Source organism: Salmo trutta, chromosome 36 (genome assembly GCF_901001165.1).
Source record: "Salmo trutta chromosome 36, fSalTru1.1, whole genome shotgun sequence".
Classification (NCBI taxonomy): domain Eukaryota; kingdom Metazoa; phylum Chordata; class Actinopteri; order Salmoniformes; family Salmonidae; genus Salmo; species Salmo trutta.
The window spans coordinates 34,331,198-34,353,030 of record NC_042992.1 but is presented as its reverse complement, the minus strand read 5'-3'; the positions used below and the strand labels follow the sequence as shown (position 1 = coordinate 34,353,030).

At 43.1% G+C, this 21,833-nt stretch overlaps 1 protein-coding gene across 5 annotated transcripts; it reads left to right on the top strand.

Moving 5' to 3' along the window:
- The first annotated feature begins 986 nt into the window (after window positions 1-986).
- Window positions 987-17,990, top strand: LOC115176161 (CCR4-NOT transcription complex subunit 3). 5 transcript variants are annotated; one of them, XM_029735996.1, is made up of 18 exons: window positions 987-1,173; window positions 3,212-3,274; window positions 3,862-3,929; window positions 5,668-5,742; window positions 6,129-6,218; window positions 10,174-10,302; window positions 10,850-10,945; window positions 11,280-11,493; window positions 12,025-12,206; window positions 12,587-12,643; window positions 12,747-13,758; window positions 13,966-14,071; window positions 14,206-14,344; window positions 14,483-14,579; window positions 15,078-15,279; window positions 15,523-15,655; window positions 15,823-15,948; window positions 16,275-17,990. In XM_029735996.1, the coding sequence occupies exons 2-18, from the start codon at window positions 3,250-3,252 to the stop codon at window positions 16,371-16,373; spliced, it is 2,850 nt and encodes a 949-aa protein (XP_029591856.1). In that variant the 5' UTR covers window positions 987-1,173; window positions 3,212-3,249; the 3' UTR covers window positions 16,374-17,990. The 5 variants fall into 5 exon arrangements, with proteins under 5 accessions (XP_029591856.1, XP_029591857.1, XP_029591854.1 ...); XM_029735997.1 differs by having other exon boundaries at window positions 11,274-11,493; window positions 12,070-12,206; XM_029735994.1 differs by having other exon boundaries at window positions 11,274-11,493.
- The last annotated feature ends 3,843 nt before the right edge of the window (window positions 17,991-21,833 follow it).

Below are 21,833 nucleotides of genomic sequence, written 5' to 3'. Positions count from 1 at the left end.
AAGGAGATGTGTCGCGCTGAATGAGGCAAATGGTGGATACTGACTGGTTTTCTGATCTACGCCCCTAGCTTTTTTTTTTAAGGTATCTGTGACCAACAGATGCATATCTGTATTCCCAGTAATGTGAAATCTATAGATTAGGGCCTAATGAATGTATTTCAATTGACTGATTTCCTTAAATTAACTGTAACTCAGTAAAATCTTTCAAATTGTTGCATGTTGCATTCATATTTTTGTTCAGTGTATATATATATTGTAAATAAGAATTTGTTCTTAACTGACTTGCCTAGTTAAATAAAGGTAAAAAAATGTAATTTTACTTTAGATTGATGGCAACATCATAAGTCTTCCCTGTGGCTCAGTTGGTAGAGCATGGTGTGTGCAACGCCAGGGTTGTGGGTTCGATTCCCACGGGGGGCCAGTACAAAAAAAATGTATGAAATGTATGCATTCACTACAGTAAGTCGCTCTGGATAAGAGCGTCTGCTAAATTTCTAAAATGTAAATATAATTCAGTCAAATGTATGTCACATGCACCGAATACAACAGGTGTAGACCTTACAGTGAAATGCTTACGTGACCAACAGTGAAATGCCCTTAACCAACAATGCAGTTTTAACAATGTAGGCCATTTGATTAATGAAAGACAGCATTTCATATTGCACTGCAATTAATAATATACATAGCAGTCTACACTTGGACTATTACAGCTCATATTATCAATAGATTTTCTGTCAGCTCAGTTTGCTATCATGTTGTTTTCTTGACATTTTCTGGCCAGTGTCAGTGGTTAGGGACAGGAACCAAAACATGAAGGGGATGAGGTGTTCTGAGAACTCATGTTTACCTTTCACCTTTCAAAGTTAACCAATCATAGTGCGACTTGTGCGGAAGTGGGAAACCTGTCCCTCCAGACTCCAGAGTGACAGGTAGTCTAGCCAGTGGAAGGCGTAGAATGAGGGTGAGGATCGAATCGCTTGCAAGGGAGGCGGGCCTCCAGTCCATCAGGGCAACAGCAGAGGAGGTGTTCCTGGTGGCCATCTTGGATGTGCGGAGTGATTGTTTGGCGAAAATAATTAATATAATTTAGAAAAATAGCGTGAAGACTTAGGCAAATACGATTTAAAAGAGTGGTGTCAACTAAGAACAGAAAAGATAAATCGGAAAATCCAGGTAAATAAATTGTACGCTAAAACAGATGTACTTATGTGCCATTATCTTCTCCCTTCCAATGTGTCTCACTAATATCTTAGCTGGTGGTTATCCACTAGCTGGCTATCAGCTACAGAGCCAAATTGACATGGGTTCGCCTGATATTTTCCAAGGAAATTCATACATTTTGCTATAATGCACGGCAATTATGTAGCCGACAAGTTCTTGTTACTCAGGTGTTGAAGTGGTATACTTGTTTGCTTGTCTCTGACAAATAGAAACAGCTTTTAAAGTCATTAGCTATGTTGCTTGTAAACATTTAATGTTTCTTTATTACTGCTCACTTTTTTATTAGCGAACGTTGCCCCCAAGCCAGATATGGAGACTAGTCTAGCTGGCTTGCTGGATCTGTTGAGAAAGTCTAGCGTCGGTAACATTTGGTAAATACATGGTCAAAACTCACTGGCTGAAGTAATGGTAAAATGACCTTATCAAACGGTGGTTGCGTGGACGTGAAAAATTGTCGCAAAAAGTATTAAGTGATGCTCAGCGAAGTAACCTGCTATGCGCGTTATGTTGTTCAATTCACGTGAACCGTCAATGTCAAATTATCCAGACCAGAAGTCACTCAGTGGCTACAATGTTTCAAGTTTTCACGTAGGCAGGCTAGCAAGCTACATCAGTTAGCTGTGGTCTACTGCCACTTGTGATATTTACTCTTGTATTATTTGACAGAAAAAATACTTTAGCCAACATTTTAGTTAACATTTTCCGGTGGTGGAAAAAGTACCCAATTGTCATACTTGAGTAAAAATAAAGATACCTTAATAAAAAATAACTCAAGTAAAAGTCGCCCAGTAAAATACTACTTGAGTAAAAGTCTTTTTTTTACATGTTTTATTTACAGATAGCCAGAGGCTCATCCTTTACAAATTAAGCATGTGTTTAGTGAGTCTGCCAGATCAGAGGCAGTAGGGTTGACCAGGGATGTTCTCTTGATAAGTGTGAATGAGACCATTTTCCTGTCCTGCTAAGCATTCAAAACGAGTACTTTTGTGTGTCAGGGAAAATGTATGGAGTAAAAGGTACATACTTTTCTTTAGGAATGTCGTGAAGTAAAAGTTGTCAAAAATATAAATAGTGAAGTACAGATACCACAAAAAGACTTAAGTAGTACTTGAAAGTATGTTTACTTAAGGGACTTTACACCACTGGCATTTTCTCAAGAAACATGGTCAATGTTTTTGTTGAGACATTGAGTTTTTAAAACATTTCTAAATTCTCAACTACAGGCTAGTTCTTTACAGTACTTTAAATATCAATGTTTCTGTGATGCCCCCCTTGAAAAGTCACTTTTCCGTAATGGTCAGAAATGCCTTGTTGAATGAACCATGTCTAAACCCAATTACATGCACCATTCTACCAGGAATTGATTGTGTGTGAGAGGTCAACAAGTCAGACGGTCAACTATGGTCTATCCACTACTCCTTAATAACTATAAGACACTTTATGATGCAATGTATTTTTTTTTATTTAACCTTTATTTAACTAATGTAATGGTGATGCCTCCAGGGTAGTAAATTAGAGAGTCGAGTATGTCTCGTTCAAAATGCTTTTTAATGTAATTAACTTGAGTGAAAGTGGAATACTGTACCGTTTCGAAATGAATCCAAACTTTTTTCTGCATGCTGGCAGTTTTGAAGTGGTAGCCTAATGTGAAAGCCATGCATGCTCTCACGATACATCTTCATCACATCGAGCTGTGAGAAACATTCTCCCCAGGTGGAAAGCTGGGTTGTATTCATTAGGCATCAAGTGGTAGAAAGTGAAATGAAACAGGCAGCAACTACCTGAACATGTCCAATAACACGCTCGTTTTCATTTTCTGTTGCTAAATGTTTTGCTATGATGTGCCTGTGCTGTAATGAATACATCCCAGGATTTCACGCTGCTGACTTCACTGAACTTGGCTGCCAAGCTAAAATGCTATGAAAAAGTAATGTAGCGTAAAAAGGTTGCCAGAGATTACGGTTATCACACCTGTTATTTTTCTCTACAGTGAAAGAAGGCATGAAGACAGCATCCTAGTCAACAGTCATGGCTGATAAAAGGAAACTTCAAGGTGAGGTTACCAAATGGTCGACCAGATGGTACCCCTGCCAATGATCCACGACCCAGTCCATCACTATATTACCTCCCTTTTCTCTATGAAGCATGTCTATCCAACAGATGAAATGTCACTTTTAATTTCTCTATCCATTCATGATGTAGAGATTGTCAAATTGTCCTGCACGGATGTGATCGCAATAAGAGAAGTGCTGCACTGTATTACTGAAAAGGGTTGTGACCTGTGATACCAAAAATAAGAAGCCAGAAGCAAGGCTTGTGCAAGGCTGCACAAGGCCAAAGTCAGACTTAGTCTGCAGAGACAACCTTCTTAAATTAAGACTATATACCATACCCTGTTGCCAGTGCCTGCGGTGTTGCATTTTTAAACAGGTTTGTGGTGACACATTTAGGTTTTACTGCATGTATCTTTGATAAGGCTGCCAGCCACAGTTGTAAAAGCAGTGCTGCTTATGGGGAGTGGGAGAGCTCCGCATTTTGACTTTACATTATTCATCCTGATGCGATGCGTGTTGAAGGATTTTTTTTTTTTAAACCACGGCTCTTTCCCAAACCTCCCTGTTATTCTATGCCCTTCCCCAGGTGAAATAGATCGATGTTTGAAAAAAGTAACGGAAGGCGTGGAACAGTTTGAAGACATTTGGCAAAAGGTAACATGCAGGGAGGGTGGTGGATCATACAGCCTGAACTCAAAATGGATTAAATGTATGTTTTTTTTCTCACCCTGTCTACACACAATACCCCATAATGACAAAGTGAAAACGTGTTTTATTTGCACATTTATTGAAAATGAAATACAGAAATTTACATAAGTATTCACACCCCTTCGTCAATACTTTGTAGAAGCACCTTTGGCAGCGATTTACAGCTGTGAGTCTTTCTGGGTAAGTCTCTAAAAGAAAAGCTCTAAAAGAAATAAAAGCTGAAATACATCATTCTTTCTACTATTATTCTGACATTTCACATTCTTAAAATACATTTGTGATCCTAACTGACCAAGGACAGGGAATTTTTACTAGGATTAAATGTCAGGAATTGTGAAAAACTGAGTTTAAATGCATTTGGCTAAGGTGTATGTAAACTTCTGACTTCAATTGTATGTTTTCCTCTAGAATTTTACCTGCGCTTCTCTCCATTCCTTTTCATCCTGAAAAACTCCCCAGTCCTTAACGATTACAAGCATACCCATAACGTGATGCAGCCACCACTAAGCTTGAAAATATAAAGAGTGGTACTCAGTAATGTGTTGTATTTACCCCAAACATAATACTTTGTATTCAGGACCAAAAGTTAATTGCTTTACACATTTTTTGCAGTATTACTTTAGTGGCTTGTTGCAAACTGGATGCATATTTTGGAGAAAAAAATATTCTGTACAGGCTTCCTTTTCACTCTGTCAATTAGGTTATTATTGTGGAGTAACTACAGTGCTCTTGATCCATCCTCAGTTTTCTCCTTTCACAGCCATTAAACTCTAACTGTTTTAAAGTCACCATTAGCCTCATGGTGAAATCCCTGAGCGGCTTCCTTCCTCTACAGAAACGACTGAGGGACCTTACAGATAATTGTGTGTGTGGGGTACAGAGATGAGGTAGTCATTCAAAAAATAATGTTAAACACTACTATTGCACACAAAGTAAGTCCATGCAACGTATTGTGACTTGTTAAGGACATTTTTACTCCTGAACTTATTTAGGCTTGCCACAACAAAGGTGTTGAATACTTATTGACTCAAGACAGCTTTTCATTTTTAATTAATTTGTAAAAAATTATGGGGTATTGTGTGTAGGCCAATTTAATCCTTTTTTAAATTCAGGCTGTAGCACAACAAAATGTGGAAAAAGTCAAGGGGTGTGAATACTTTCCGAAGGCACTGTATGCAAGTTAAGTGCTACCACCCTAACACTTTGGTTGTTGGAACGTTTTGTGCTGACCTTTTGAAAGGTCCACCAAATGATTAACGTTTAACATCCGTTGTATATGCAGGGGTCTTCGATACTTCATCACACTTTGTTTGGTGGGGTTGTAGCCTTTCCTATTCACGGCCGTGGGGATGGAGAGGAGACCTATTGTTAGTGTGTTCTGTACAGCCAAAGAAGAACCAGGTTTAAAGGCACACTCCTGAGTTTGTGTTTCGGCCCATTGGCATTTGGTTTGGTGGAAAGTTGAGGGATGAAACTGGAGGGAATGTAGGCTAATCACTCAAATTTCTAGGCGGAGGCTGACCTATGGTTTAGGACTGACAGTCCACGATACGCTAGTTTTAGACGTATTTTGAAGCTATAGCCTACATGATTTACTTTGTTTACAAAGACTATATGAAACATGCTTGGGAAAAGATACTGATTGTCTGAGTGTACTCTATGACTGTACCCCTCCAAACCACAGCTTCACAATGCAGCCAACGCTAACCAGAAGGAGAAGTATGAAGCCGACCTCAAGAAAGAGATTAAAAAACTACAGGTGGGACACCGACAACCCTATGACTCTTAACTGTTATGTGGCTTGAGGGGACATGGTTTTGGGATGTTCCTCAAATGTTTGTTTACTAGTGTTATATGGTTACGCCTGACCATGGGTAGGGGTGTGTGTACACGTGCGAGAGGGCATCTATGTGCTGATGATTAAATATGAGGGTCAGCTATCCTTAAAACCAAGTGAAAGTGTCTGTGCGTTTTTGTTTGTTTCTTAACTTGGCCATGTGGACATATCTTACCCCAAGCCAAGCTTGCGTACGTGTGTGCGTGTCAACCATACTTGACTTCAGGGCAAGCCACCGCATGCCTTCATTAAGAGAACTTATCTCTTTCTTTCTCCATTTGTTCCTCTCCTTCACCTTCATCCCCCAGCGTCTTCGAGACCAGATCAAGACGTGGGTGGCCTCCAACGAGATTAAAGACAAAAGGCAGCTAGTGGAGAATCGCAAACTGATTGAGACGGTGAGTGTGTGGAACACGTTCATTAGCCGCATACTGACGAAACAATTGGTATGAAATGCCTGTGGTTAGCAGGGCTTACCAAGCCACATAGTGCACTGAGGTTATTCAGACAGCTTCAACAACAGCACCTGCTAACACAATGAGATGGATGTGTCATCTTAGCCTATGGATCTTAAGGGTTTTTATCTAGGGTCTCGTATGTAAGTGTGAGCATCTGTGTGGTTTTGGTTGACCTGAAACGTGGCGCTACCAAGCCAAAAATACAAGGGATAATGGTGAAAAGGGCACTTGGATATCAAGACTCCTGATGCGACTTTTCTATTGTGGTGATTGGGCAATACAAATGCAGAAACAAACAATGGTGACTTTTGCTAATATTATCTTTGTTAGTATTCATGTCAAAGCCATGTTCATTGTGAATACCATTATCTCTGTTAGCAGTAAGGTTTAAATCAGGTGTAGGCAAAATCAGGTGTGTGGGGTGGGGGTGGGGGGGGACATAATTTGTACACTGCAAATTGACCACAACTACTGACAACTATTTTTTTTAATATTTAAAAATAACAATCATTTCATACCTTGATTACATTGCAACATGATCACATATCTCTTTTTTTGTGGGAATACAGATTTAGTTAATGTAACAACATTTTTGATTTGCAGGGCCAGATAAAAATCACTCGCGGGCCAAAACCGCCTGCTGCAGACCCCTGGTCTATTTGAGTCTACTGCAGTTCTTTAATCATCTGCTTTTCACACCTGTAGCACTGTTCTTAGCTAAGGGCAATTCAACGTAATGAAATTGCACTTTGACTCTGGTTTTTTTTCCACTTAAAATGTGTGCCAAACAAAAACCATTGATTTCCAAGTTTAACAAAGCATACACCTCTATGCACAAGGACTACTTTGAACAATTTCCACAGAAAAATGTACATAAACTAATTTAGTGGAAGAAGAGTCAGGATGCCAACTTTGATAATGGATTCACGGTTAAAATCTCAGGTTTCTATGTGACCAATTTTTCTAAAAACTCATAAATATCTGCTCCGAATTAAGATTATGTCTGCAGAAAGAATGGAGTGTCAGCTATGGCATGGTATCTTGAGTTTTGAAAAATCGATTTTTGTTATTGAACTACAGTAAGTGAAATGGCTTTACACCCGGCAATGGAATTACATCAAAGGTCCCTGATCTGTACCACACAGAAATGCATAATTATGGATATTCTCATGTTTCACAAGTTTGGACATCGCAGCAGAGCACAGTGCATTACAGCAGAGCAGAGTTCAGTACAATATACTGTACGCTACTTTTCTTTACTGTACTCGCTGTACTATACTGTCCAAACGTGTGAAACATGCGTCTTTGATAGGTTCAGATTTGGCCCAGTCCGGTCCGTCTGTAGACGTCAAGGCCAGGGTGGACTGATCAAATTTCAACTACTTTTCAATGCCCATGGACACCCGGTGTTGGTCGGTGCTCAGTGGGTGAGGATTCTGGTTAAAGTAAATGGAAAGAGGGGGCTCATGGGTAGGTGTCAGTAAGAGCTGCAGAGTGAGAGAGAGGGTGAGGAGTTGTCCAGAGTTAGACTGTTTTAACACTCTTGGTTTGACCACCAAACAGAAAGACAAAGAAAACCGTTAGGAGCTGAACATAACAATTCCGTTACTGATTTTTGGGTAATTCCGTTACCAAGTTTTAATCACTTAATTCAGAAACAATTGATATCAGTAAAATCACTATAACTAATAATTGGTAGGTCTACCATTACTTGTTACTTCTGTGAACTTTCATTATCCTCCCTCCTCATGGGAGGGAATATTAGAACATTTCTTAAAGAAATTTGAGTTTTTGGTAACAAGGCACCAGGCAATATTTCTTAAACTTACAGAAGGCTAACGTGTTGATATTAGTTGGCAATGGTCTTCAACATTGTGTTATCATTTCTAATACCTTTTAAGACTTTCTGGTAGATGTTTTCTAAGACCCCTTTTCCATCCGTTTATCCAGAAATCAAAGCCTTTACTTATTCCAAATTTGTAAGTTGGAAAATGGTTAAAATGTATCTATACCTTCATTTCCCTAAAATATTGACTCTTGGCTTTCATTTGACACCCAATTTGATATGCTCCTCCACAGGGTTGGGGTCAATTTAATTTTCATTCCAGTCAATTCAGAAAGTAAACACAATTGCAATTTGAAATGTTCCTAATTGAAAAGTATTGAAGAGAATTGGAATTTCAGTGTACTTCCTGGATTGACTCCAACCCTGCTATGAATTTCACATTGGTGCTCATGGGTCCTTTGATGGAAATGCCTCGAAGCATAATGTGCTTACATTTTTTTGTTGTCCCCCCCAGGCTGGCGCTCAACTTCTAGACTCAGACAATATCTGTGTTGCATTAACAAGGGAGGAAAACTAAACTGATCACTGTTAGTGAAATCTATGGCATCACCATAGCCCAATGTATGGTCCGCAGATATGATAAACAAAGGAAGTTGCTCCATAGCACTTATTGAAGACTGATTGTCTTGTTTGTCACTCAGCATTTGAGATACGTATTGTAGTATTGAGGTAGGGTCCAAGGAACTGAGGATAATTTGGCAACACCTGGCAGCTTGCCACTTTGACTGTCCCAGATGGCAATGGGGTACTATTTGGGACGCAGCCTTTAGGTTTCAGGTTCGCAGAGCCCTACCCTGATCAAGGATTCAGCAGTCCACGCCAGTGCTGAGGCGGAATAAAAACCCCAGCAGAGACTCCATCCACAACCAGGACCCCCCCCCCCTTCAGGAGAACAATTAGCCACATCAGCACTAAAAAGCATTTAGCATATACTCACCGCTCTGCTAAGCATTCACAGGCTTCATGCCAGGGCTTTAATTTAGCTTCTTGTTATGCAGTTAACAGATTAACACAGGGGGACAATCAATCTTTTATACAAAGGTGCTTCTGGGATGCTCGTGGGGACGACACATATTACTACACTTACGGTGGCAGCTGACTTCAAGGGCAATGCATTTAAACAGTGTTGCGCGTTAAAAAAAGGGCGCTGCATAGTCAATCCGGCATCTGTATTGGCCGTGCAGCATTCACAGGGATAAGGCCTCTGCAGAAGTCAGGGCATTCATACTTCTTGAGCTTCACGGAGCAGAGCTGTTGTCAAGGAAGTGAGTTTGTGTTTATACAGGACCTCCCGCCCCCCACCTACCGTCAACCAATCATGTCAATATGGAGCTAGACAGACATTGGGAAGGTGCACGGTGATGCGGACTCTGCATACCTCTGGAGGCTCCGCGATTGCATCACACCCTCCATAGGGAGCCGCGGACCACATTTTTGGATCAAGCATCAATTGGCTTTTAGTCTAGGTTCACACGCCTCCAAGCATTCTCCTCTGGCATGCATCAAAATCTCAGTGAACTCTGTTGCATGTAGAAGTCAGAGGTTGTGGAGCCTCTACTGAGAACACCTAGGAGAGCGTAGACAGCGTTACTAGTCAAGGAAGCACACACAGGTGTCTCAACTTAGTAATCACTGGCCTGATTGGGAGATGTGTACACCTGCCACAGTCATCCTGAACCATTATATTGGATGGCTTTAATTGGTGAGGACTCTGTCTCAATCTCCACCAACAGTGGCCAGCAGGTACAAGTTCAGTAGGTCTGAAACAGCGAAGTATTATTTGAACTTGACCAACAAAAAACAAAAACACACTCCCTTTCGTTTACCGTTGAAAAACATTTTTGAAATGTTTTGTTATGGCGCGTCCTAATGCCCTAATATGACCCTGCTTTGATTGGCAACTAGTCCAATGATTTGACATGAGCAGTTGGAAACGTTGGCTTTCACAAGCCAAATGTTTTGGGCTCTGGCATAGCTAGCATATGGTCAAAAGAGAACCTGTCACCTGTAGTGATTTTATAAACCAATTCCTGCTCTCTCCCCCTTTAGCAAATGGAGCGGTTCAAGATCGTGGAGCGAGAGACCAAGACAAAGGCGTACTCGAAAGAGGGGCTGGGCCTGGCACAGAAGGTGGACCCGGCCCAAAGGGAGAAAGAGGAGGTCGGAAATTGGCTAACGGTGAGCACTACTTTTGATTGAAAACCTTTACCCCAAAGTGAATTTGTTTCACACATGAGCACATTTCAATAATGTGGTCTGATGACATGACAATAATGACTTAGAGATTTCATCATGCATGCTAGGCCTTTCAAAGTAGATTGGGAAAAAATTTGCATTTTCTTTTGTTTTACTGCATAGTTTCTAGGGCTGGGACGATACCACTATCGCACATTTTTTTCCATGGCAAAAATGAAAACACGAAGCAGACGGACGTCTTTGGTCCTTTAAAAACCTGCTGAATGTAAAATATTGTGTGCTTTAGCTTGGTAAATGTTTGTTTCCAACATTAAGGCTGTTTTCTAAAGTTAAATCTGCTTCGTGTTTTGTTTCCTTGCCATGATACACTTTATTATCGCAATACTGGTATCGTCCCAGCCCTAGTAGTTTCACCTATGAAATAGGTTATTATGCAGTGTGGTCCATACAGACTGTGGTTGTGGTGTGATTACGGCTGTTGTGTTGGTGTAAATCATGAATGACCTCTGTCTTCCCTGTCGCCCATCAGAATACAATAGACACTCTGAACATGCAGGTGGACCAGTTTGAGAGCGAAGTGGAGTCCCTCTCAGTCCAGACTCGAAAGAAGAAGGGAGACAAAGAGGTCAATAGTCTTTCTGCCGCGCCATATGGCTATCTTCTCCATATCTTCCTCTCCTCCTTCTCTCCCTGTTTCCTTCCGTACTACTTGAATCTTTTCTCTTCAGATGCTGCCATTCTAACTCCAAATTCATCTCTTATCCTATATGTCTCTCTTTATTTTCTCGGCACGCTGCATTACCCAATGCACCAAATGTGAAGTAGGTACCATCTACTTTACCATCTGTGTTCCCCTTCCATGCCTCTACACATACATATAGTACATTTGAGATTGTTAGCCCAAACATACAGTGAGTTTTAAGCATGAACTTACACCCGCATCTCTGCTATAGAAACAGGACCGCATCGAAGAGCTGAAGTGCTTCATCGAGAAGCACCGGTACCACATCCGGATGCTGGAGACCATCCTGCGCATGCTGGACAACGACACCTTGCCGGTGGACTCCATCCGCAAGATCAAGGACGACGTGGAGTACTACATGGACTCGTCGCAGGACCCCGACTTCGAGGAGAACGAGTTCCTCTACGACGACCTGGATCTGGAGGAGCTCCGTAAGTGCTGCTTCATCGTGGTGTTGTCGCGATACTCAGTATCGCGCTACTGATACGACAAAGTATCACGGCAAGGAAACATAACATGAAGCAGACTGAATTTCCTGAGGAAACAATCCTGATGTTGGAAACAGTCACCCAAAGTCCCAACATTTTGTTTATTTCCCACACTATAGCACACATTGTTTTCCCTAAAGCCGGTTCTTAAAGAACCGTGGAGTATCGGTAGTATCGATACTGTGTCGAGACATCACTACTTGTGTGTTTATTCCTGAATATTGCGTTTGTACTGCATATCTTAGACCGCATGTGGAGTATGTATAGCCTCAAATGGATGATAGCTTGGTTATTAAAAAAAATCTGTCTAGATCAGCTTTGATATTGGAGATTGTGGCTTCTGGCTTCTATCAATGTAATTGTCTGCGTAGCTTGGTTATTACAATACTGTAAATTCTATAATTTCTGTTCCTGTTGTCTCTGTATCACTGCCCACTTAACTTTTTCCATATGCAACTTTTTGTTTTTATGTAGCTACCTCTCCCTCTGTCTCCCCCCATCCATCTCTTGTCTCTCTAGCCGGGTCGCTGGTGGCCACGTCCCCGCCTGGCCAATCGCTCCTGGACGACGATCTCTTCCATCAGATCTCCAGCGGCACACCTACCTCCACCACGTCCTCCTCGCCCATCCCTCCCTCGCCCGCAACTTACACTACGGTGAGGGAACGCCCCCGCCATGCTACTTCTCACTCTACAGCCTCCATTGTATCCCCTACTTGCTCTCCCATTCTTTAGAACCACCCACTCTCAATCTGTAATTAGATCTTGTGAATGTTGAATGCTCCTGGGCTGAAGTGGGTGCTCAGTGGTCCCTCGCTCTCAGATCAGAGGGGGTTTGGAGCAACGAGGATGAAAGCGAGAGGATTATGATGTTGACGTTTGATTTGAAGTTTGTGTTGAGCTTTAATATGAACAGCACTTGTATGAATTTTGGTACAAAACATAGCATGCGATACACCATATTTTGCATTGAATTAGAACAGATGGTTGTGGCTGAGTGCTTATAGGAGGTATTTCTTTGGTTTTTCCCCCCCCAGGAGAACTCTGAAGATGACAAGAAAAGGGGACGTTCGACAGACAGTGAAGTCGGTCAGGTAAGATGAATTCCAGTGGTAACAGTGCTGTGTATGAGTCACTTGCATTGATTTGGGTCTATGGTCTTAAAAATGTCACAACTTTCCATCTATATATTTTCAGCTGTGCTGCACCAGGAGTGGTTTTGAAGTAATGCCTTTTATAACATTTCAGTCGCCTGTCAAGAACGGCAACCCCTCTTCGTCGTTGTCCTCCTCCTCCTCTTCATCCTCCTCTTCATCCTCTGCCTCCTCGGGTGCCTCCTCATCCTCGCTGGCGACCATCGCCGGGGGTTGCCTGCCTGTCACTGGGGGCAACAGCCTCCTGGGCAACATGGGGGGTCTCCTCTCCAACTCTGGCAGCTACAGAGACGCTACCCAGCAGCAGCAACTGCAGCAGCATTACCAAACCCAGCAGGCCAGAAACTCAGTCATCTCCTCCAACACCCCCTCCAACTCCAACCCGTCGAACAACATCCTCCTCCCCAGCCCCTCTGCTTCCTCACCCGCCAACTCGAGCACGACCCTCCCCCCACTCACGCCCAACACCCAGTTGCATGCTCCGTCAAGGCCTTCACCGTCCTCCAGCTTGGGGCTTGGGTTGGGCTTGGGCCTTGGTAAAGGCGGCATTACGGGGTCACCGGCCGTCAGCCAGATGTCGGGCCTTGGCTTGTCGGGGATGCCGGCATCCCTAAACACCATGGCCGGGCTCCTGGCGGGCTCAACTTCGGCCCCTTACGCCACGGCAGCAGCAGGCTCCGGAACCATCGGAAGCCCCCTAGCAGGGAAAAGCGGCTGCAGTAGCAGCCCTAACTCCAGCACAGTGGGACCGGTGGGCGGGAACACTGTTGGCGACAGATCCACGGGCCTGTTGGGATCTGCACCCGGTGCAAGTGGTGTCAGCGGTGGGATCCTCAGCCTAAGCGGCCTTGGCTCAGGGCAGTTGGCGGTCCAGGGCCCTCCCCTGGTGGCCCCCAGTCCCATAGGAGGCCTGGCCCCTGGAAGCAGCCTGGGAGCCATAGGAAGCATTGGAGGGAACTCTGGTTCAGGCGCGCCAAGCAGTAGCGTGGGCATGGGAGGAGGAAGCATGTCGATCACAAGGCCACCCAGTGGACAGAAGCAGAATGGTAGCACTAGTAAGCTTGAATTACTATACATTTATATTGTTGTTGATTGGTTGTATCCATCCATGCCCTTATTTGGGTATTTGTTTTGTTCCATAGTTGTTCAACCCAGCATTGGGTTATACAGATAAGGTAGAGCAAACCAAATGTATATCACCTATGTATTATCAGAGGTCTGATTCAGTTTGTAAGCCTCCCTCTCAATCTCCTCTGTCCCAGGTTACAGTGCTGTAGTAGCAGACAGCACACCCGATTCCGCCCTCAACAGTGCCAGCCAATTACAAAGCAGCCAACCCTCGTCTTTGACCTCCACCACCAATCAGCCGTGAGTCAAATATAATAAAAAATGTCCTATAGTATCTTGGATTGTGACTCTCACTGTACAATGTGTATAGTCAGAATTAGTCAAACGTAAAAGCACATCAACCAATGTCTCTCCTCTCTCTCCCACCCTCCCAGTAAAGACAGTGGCCCCAGCCTCTTAGGGCCCATGACTCTTCCCACCAGCTCTCCCTCGCCCTCCTACAGCGAGAGTAAACTTCCAGGCAGCGGTATGCTCAACGGGCCACTCTCCTACACACAGACCTCTGAAAGCAAGGTGAGGAAAAACACAGGTAGCTTCATGTAGTAATTGCCCTGCCCTGAGCCATTACAGGGAGATCTTCTTGGGACTCAACCGGAAGCCAGATTTCGTGATCTCTCACCCAGTCGGTTTAACCTCTTCCCTCTCTTTCAGCCCCAGGAGCCTCTGAGCACTCTAAAGTCTATGGCAGAACGAGCGGCACTGGGCTCAGGAATGGAGGGAGAGATGCTCTCTCTGCACCTCACCACAGGTAAGCAACCGACTAGACTAGGCTCAAAATTGGGCCATGGGGGGGATCAGTCTTGGAATGAGACCAGTTTGTATTTGTTATAGATCCCCATTAGCTGCTGACTTTCTGGTGTCAGCAAAATCAAGGCAGTGTTATATACAATTTTAAAAACACTACAATACATTTCACAACACATTGAGTGCCCTCAGGCCACTACTCTACTACCACATATCTTCAATACAAAATCCTTGTGTGTGTGTGTGTGTATGTTATTGTGTGTGTATGCGTGTGCCTCTGTCTCTCTTCGCAGTCCCTGCTGTTCCATAAGATGTTTTAAAAAAAAAAATCTGATTCTACTGCTTGCATGTGTTACTTGTTGTGGAATAGAGTTCCATGTAGTACTGTGTGCCTCCCATAGTCTATTCCGGTGTATGTGACAATAAAGCAACTTTTTTGGGGGGGGCTTTCACACCAGACGCTCCATTTTATAACTATTTTTTTCTCTCTCTGTGAATTCAGACATTTTCCCCAGCACTACATTGCCCCCGGGGCCTCCCTCGGCCCCCCAGCAGCCCTCGCTTTCAGAGGTCAGCATCCCCCCATCGCTGGGCGTGTGCCCACTCGGGCCTGTGCCCCTGTCCAAAGACCAGCTGTACCAGCAGGCCATGCAGGAGTCGGCATGGACGCACATGCCCCACCCCTCCGACTCGGAGAGGATCAGGTACGAACCGAGCCGCAATCTGAAAAAGGTCTCCAGGGTTGAATCTCAAGTCTTCTCGCTTCCCTCTCACATTTTGGCAAAGTAAGAGGACATGAGGTATCAAGGAAAATACTTGTGAGATTCACCACAGGTCTACATTTGGGGAATTTCTTTATTATTGCTTTTGAGACTAAAGGCGTGTAGATTTTTCCTCATCATTACTCCATGTATTAATCCCCTATTGTGACTGTTTTGGTCCTCCAGGCAGTACCTGATGAGGAACCCGTGTCCCACCCTGCCTTTCCACCACCAGGTGCCACCGCCCCACTCCGACTCTGTAGAGTTCTACCAGAGACTGTCCACGGAGACACTGTTCTTCATCTTCTACTACCTAGAGGTGTGCTGTGCGTGTGACAAAACAAGCTTGACTGTGTGACTGAGACGCTGATCATTTCCCATGGTTTTACTTTTTGAAGATGGCGGTCTGCGTCTTTTCAGTCTTCAGGCCAAGCATGTTTTGGATACGATTGTAGTAACAGATTCCCTTCTGGGTTCTTTCCGCAGGGCACTAAGGCCCAGTATCTGGCAGCCAAGGCCTTGAAGAAGCAGTCGTGGCGGTTCCACACCAAGTACATGATGTGGTTCCAGAGGCACGAGGAGCCCAAGACCATCACAGATGAGTTTGAGCAGGTGAGTTCGGCACCCCTCCGCACACAGCAGACTCCTTGGACCGCAACCTGGGTCGTGTTCATTGGACACCAAACGGATTGAAACCGGGAGCGATTACCTAGACTTGACCAATAATAAACACTTATTTTCATTTTCCGTTGCGAAATGTTTAAAAATGTTATCCGTTGCATGCTCCGTTAAAATATAGTTTTCTCTGTAGATTATCCCATATTTGAAGATTGGTCAGAATTATTATTAATTTTTAGGGGGAGTCTTTGTTACATTTGATTTGATGTTTTACTTTTTGTTCGCTAACGTTACTGTGCTTTCTCCAATGTATTTTAAAGGGGACGTACATTTACTTTGACTACGAGAAGTGGGGACAACGGAAGAAGGAGGGATTCACGTTTGAGTACAGGTACCTTGAGGACCGAGACCTCCAGTGACATAAGGCAGAGGAGGAGAATAAAAGGGTGGACTACCGTCGACATTCCTGGATTGAACTCAACACACTGGGAAGAGGGATGGATGCAGACGCCAGACTGAGCCAGTCTTAGCAGAGCATAATGCATTTGGAGCTTCTCCCTCTTTGCCCTGCGAAGCCACACCCCCTACAGTGATAAACGCCCTCCCTCTTTTCCCATCAGGCAGTTTTGATTTAGATTGAAGCATTTGATCTTTTACCTGAACTGGATCCCTTTTTATATATATATATATGTATGTTTGGTTGATAACACACTCCTTTTATTATTTTTACTCACCTACCACTCATTTTGAGAGAACCAAAGATGATTGGTCAAATCTGTTTTAATTCCCAGCAGTATGGCAGTCCAATTAAAAAAAAAGTTTTTTAAAAAGGGACAAGATGAAGCGAGAGGCCAATCAAATGAGCCCTTGGGGGATGGTGGGTCAGAGAGGGGGGGGTGGGTCCAAAGCCTAAAGCATTTCACAGCAGTCCGAGGTCATTGCTGGGTTGTACATAAGCTAAAGACTAGAGGGGAAACGGTAGCATTTCCATGTTACAGTAAGGTCTTTTTGGGGTGACTCCATGTTTTTAGCCCTAATGAATAGACTCTTCATGTCACCAGCCCACCCTAATGTTAAACTAATAGCTTCCTCTTGGGTACACCCAGCATTGACCAGACTGCCATAAAGACTGCTCTAATAAAATATGGTAACCCAGCCCTCCTCCATCCCTCCATTCATTCTGACCCCAAGTTACAGCATTACGTTTATATTGCTGTGGTCAACAGCAACAGAAACCACACCAGCACTTAAGCGTCTCGTCTGTAGAGTATGTTTACAAGTGTTTTAACCCGAGAGGTGGGCTTTTACAATAAACTTGACCGCCCTAGTAATAACAATTCATTGTTTGTTCCCGCCACTTTGATGATGATAATGTACAAATCAGTTGTGATTGCACTTCCAAAATTCACTTCAACCTCCAGGTAGATATTTCCTTTTCTCAGGAAGTGTTTGGTGGATCATTATGTGAGGAAATATACCAGGTCCGGAGCTCCATTGCAGCACAAAAACCCCACAGAGATCAGACCGACACCGCAGGCAATTTTTATTTGTCCACCCCAATAAGGCTTGCTATCCCTTTTAATGGCCATTCTTTTTCATTTCAGGCTTTTTAAAAAATCATATCCTCCAATGTTTGGAGTGCAATCTTAAGTTAGTCATTTTCATTTGCCTGTGTATGTCATCTCAGAGATGGAAAGCATTTCAATCCGAAAGAGTGAGACCCAGTTTTTTATTTTATTTTATTTTTTTAAGAAAATAACTTGTCAGGCGAGCCTGCTGTTTTTTAATGTTACCTTTACCTATTTGGCAAGCGGAAGGGAAGAGAAGTCATCCAGAGGTGAAATGTGAATCTCTCCCCCTCTGAAAGGGTGTTGTATAGACAGTCATTTTCATCCTTTTCTTTTTGTTTGGCATTGTCTTCTGGACAGCATGATCAATGACACTTGCAAAGTGGAGCTGAGAAAATTAAGTAAATATGAAGCATAACCATGAATAAAGGATTGTAAAATATTAATACAAATAATTACTTTTCAGAAGTATTTGTTTTTTTAATCATTGATAAAGCTTCTGGGGTATTTTAAAGCAGACAGTTATAATGCATTATTACTTGTTATAATAGCGCTACAGTATTACTACAGTAATACAGTGCCTTTTATCTTACAATACACATTTTTAGGACCACACATAGTTGGTCCAATAGGTGTACTGAACGCTACATGGCATTTACATTTACCACATGCGGTGTATGCAGGGCCAGTCTCCCAAGAGCCTCAGCAGCCATCTTGTTGTTGAACACATCAGCAACCATATGTTGTGTTGTGCTGCGTGTATCATAAGGTATGTAGAGACAAGGAGAGGAAAACATAGGCGCTCAATGGAGCAATGTAAAAACAATGAAACAGAGGGGGCAGCCGAAATTGTATGGTTGAAGTGGTAACATTTGACTTAAAACCCTGGTATGATACAGTTATAATGCATTAAAAGACTTGTCATAAGCATGCATGGATTCCACTCTTACGTTATAAGCAATACACGTGGTCACACCTTAAAACGGATTACGCCTCTACGGCTCAATGCAATATTCATGGGATATTTCTACCGTTTGATGGAAGTGACTGGTGCTTTTTTAAACTTGAGTGGAGTACTCTATTCTACAGAGAGGATAGGTGTCTACCGAGGTAACAATAGAAGCAGTTACCTGCTGTTCCAGATTTAGGAACACTGCGTGCTGATGCTAGGCTTAGGCACTTAACTCAGGCTGCTCTGGGATATGCACGGCATATGCACTAATAAGCAACGTGAAAAGACTTGCAGCAAGCCTGTAAGAACAAGCTCTTTAATGGGGCAATTTGCAGTAGCTACATTTGTACTTGTACAATCTACCCATTGATTATTGAAGAATTCAACTTATAAATGTCTCATGAGTTTAGTTCTGCCCTACACCATCCGAACCCAAAATACAAGCTTGTTTTACTCCAATGTTTGTAAACAATTAATTGTAAACAAACACTACAGTGCATTCGGAAAGTATTCAGACCCCTTGAGTTTTTCCACATTTTGTTACGTTACATTCTAAATGTATGTATATATTTTATAATCCCTCATCAATCTACACACAACACCCCATAATGATAAAGCAAAAACAGGTTTTTAGAAATGTTAGCAATAAAAAAATACTGAAATATCACATTTACATAAGTATTCAGACCTTTTGGTCAGTACTTTGTTGATGCACCTTTGGCAGTGATTACAGCCTCGAGTCTTCTTGGGTATGACGTTACAAGCTTCGCACATCTGTATTTGGGGAGTTTCTCCCATTCTTCTCTGCAGATCCTCTCAAGCTCTGTCAGGTTGGATGGGGAGTGTCACTGCACAGCTATTTTCAGGTCTCTCCAGAGATGTTCGATCGGGTTCAAGTCCGGGCTCTGGCTGGGCAACTCAAGGACATTCAGAATTTTCCCGAAGTCACTCCTGTGTTGTCTTGGCTGTGTGCTTAGGGTTGTTGTCCTGATGGAAGGTGAACCTTCGCCCCAGTCTGAGGTCCTGAGTGCTCTGGAGCAGGTTTTCATCAAGGACCTCTCTGTACTTTGCTCCGTTCATCTTTCCCTCGATCCTGACAAGTCTCCCAGTCCCTGCCACTGAAAAACATATCTCCACAGCATGATGCTGCCACCACCATACTTCACCGTAGGGATGGTGCCAGGTTTCCTCCAGACGTGACGCTTGGCCAAAGAGGCCAAAGAGTTCAATCTTGGTTTCATCAGACCATAGAATCTTTTATCCCATGGTCTTAGGTGCCTTTTGGCAAACTCCAAGCGGGCTGAGTCCTGCAGAGGTGGTTGTCCTTCTGGAAGGTTCTCCCATCTCCACAGAGGAACTCTAGAGCTCTCTCAGAGTGACCATCGGGTTCTTGGTCATCTCCCTGACCAAGGCCCTTCTCTCCTGATTGCTCAGTTTGGCCGGGGGGCAAGCTCTCGGAAGAGTCTTGGTGATTCAAAACTTATTCGATTTAAGAATGATGGAGGCCACTGTGTTCTTGGGGACCTTCAATACAGCAGATTTTTTTGTACACTTCACCAGATCTGTGCCTTGACACGATCCTGTCTCTGAGCTCTATGGACCATTGATTATTGAACCTTCAACCTCATGGCTGTCACATCCTGACCAGAAAAGGGGTTATTTGTTATTGTAGTTTGGTCAGGACGTGGCAGGGGGTGTTTGTTTTATGTGTTTCGGGGGGTTTTGGGTAATGTTCTGAGTTAGTCTATTTCTATGTCGGTGTCTAGTTTTTCTATTTCTATGCTTAGTTTGTTGGGTTGGCCTTCAATTGGAGGCAGCTGTTCCTCGTTGCCTCTAATTGAAGGTCCTCTTTAATAGGGGTGTTTGTCATTGGGATTTGTGGGTAGTTGTTCCAAGTGTAGCTGTGTGCCTCACAGGACTGTTTTCTTCGTCATTGTTTGTTATTTTGTGTTTCTGTGTTCACGGTTTCTTCTCAATAAATAAGAAGATGAGTTTACACATTCCGGCTGCGTTTTGGTCTAATCCATACGATGAACGTGACAATGGCTTGGTTTTTTCTCTGACATGCATTGTCAACTGTGGGACCTTATATAGACAGGTGTGTGCCTTTCCCAATCAATTGACTTTACCACAGGTGGACTCCAATAAAGTTGTACAAACATCAAGGATGATCAATGGAAACAGGATGCACCTGAGCTAAATTTCAAGTCTCATAGCAAAGGGTCTGAATACTTATGTAAATAAGGTATTTCAGTTTTTTACTTTTAATAAATGTGCAAACATTTTTAAAAACCTGTTTTCTGTTTGTCATTATGGAGTGTTAGGTGTATATTGATGAAGATTTTTTATTTATTTAATCCATTTTAGAATAAGGCTGAATGTAACAAAATGTGGGAAAAGAGAAGGGGTCTGAATACTTTCCGAATGTACTGCATATAGCCTCAAAACATGGTTAAAACTGTACATTTGATCTCATGGTCATGGTCAGTACTTGATTCAATATGTCTGTCTATGACTATGATAATGGTTACATTTCTGCATCTCCATTCCTCAGCTGTGGACCACAAAGTGCAGTGTAGAGCGCTTTGTTATTGTTTGAATGACATGATTTACCTGGTCGTGGACTACCGCCTGAAGATGTTTGGGAGCCAGGAGTGCGTGTGTGTGTGTGTGTGTGTGTGTGTGTGTGTGTGTGTGTGCGCGTGCGCGTGCGCGTGTGTGTGTGTGTGTGTGACGCACTCCGACTCCATCCTGTCCAGAGGACACTTTGAGTCATCCTGCTCTGTTGACTGAATAGAGGTATGGCAGGTCTACTACTGAGAGACCTGCATAGCGATGGTGACGATACTTCTCTTTTGCCCTCAAGACGTGGAATGGAGGAAGTGACGCAAGTGGCAAGGAAAGGCTCCTTATGCCTTAACTCTCTCCCATGTCACATCTGGGAGCTTGCTGTTAGCTCTCTGTCTCCATGTGACCTAGATTTGGTCCTTTAATACTAATTTGTTCAATGGTTCATATACTGTATACATCCATATGCTTTGTAGTTACGCCCCAATGGTTCATATACTGTATACATCCATATGCTTTGTAGTTACGCCCCAATGGTTCATATACTGTATATATTCATATGCTTTGTAGTTACGCCCCAAAAGATGCATGTTGTATTACTGTGAAATACTTTGAACTGTCACTATTGCAGTCTAATAAAAGAAAAATGACATTCCGCAGAAATAGCCCAATCATATGAGCCCTTGGGGGATGTTGGGTCAGGAGGGGGCGGGTTCAAAGCCTGACCCAAAGCCTGAAATGAGTAATAAGTCAGCCATTACTAACTTCCATTACAGTACGCTTTCGACCAA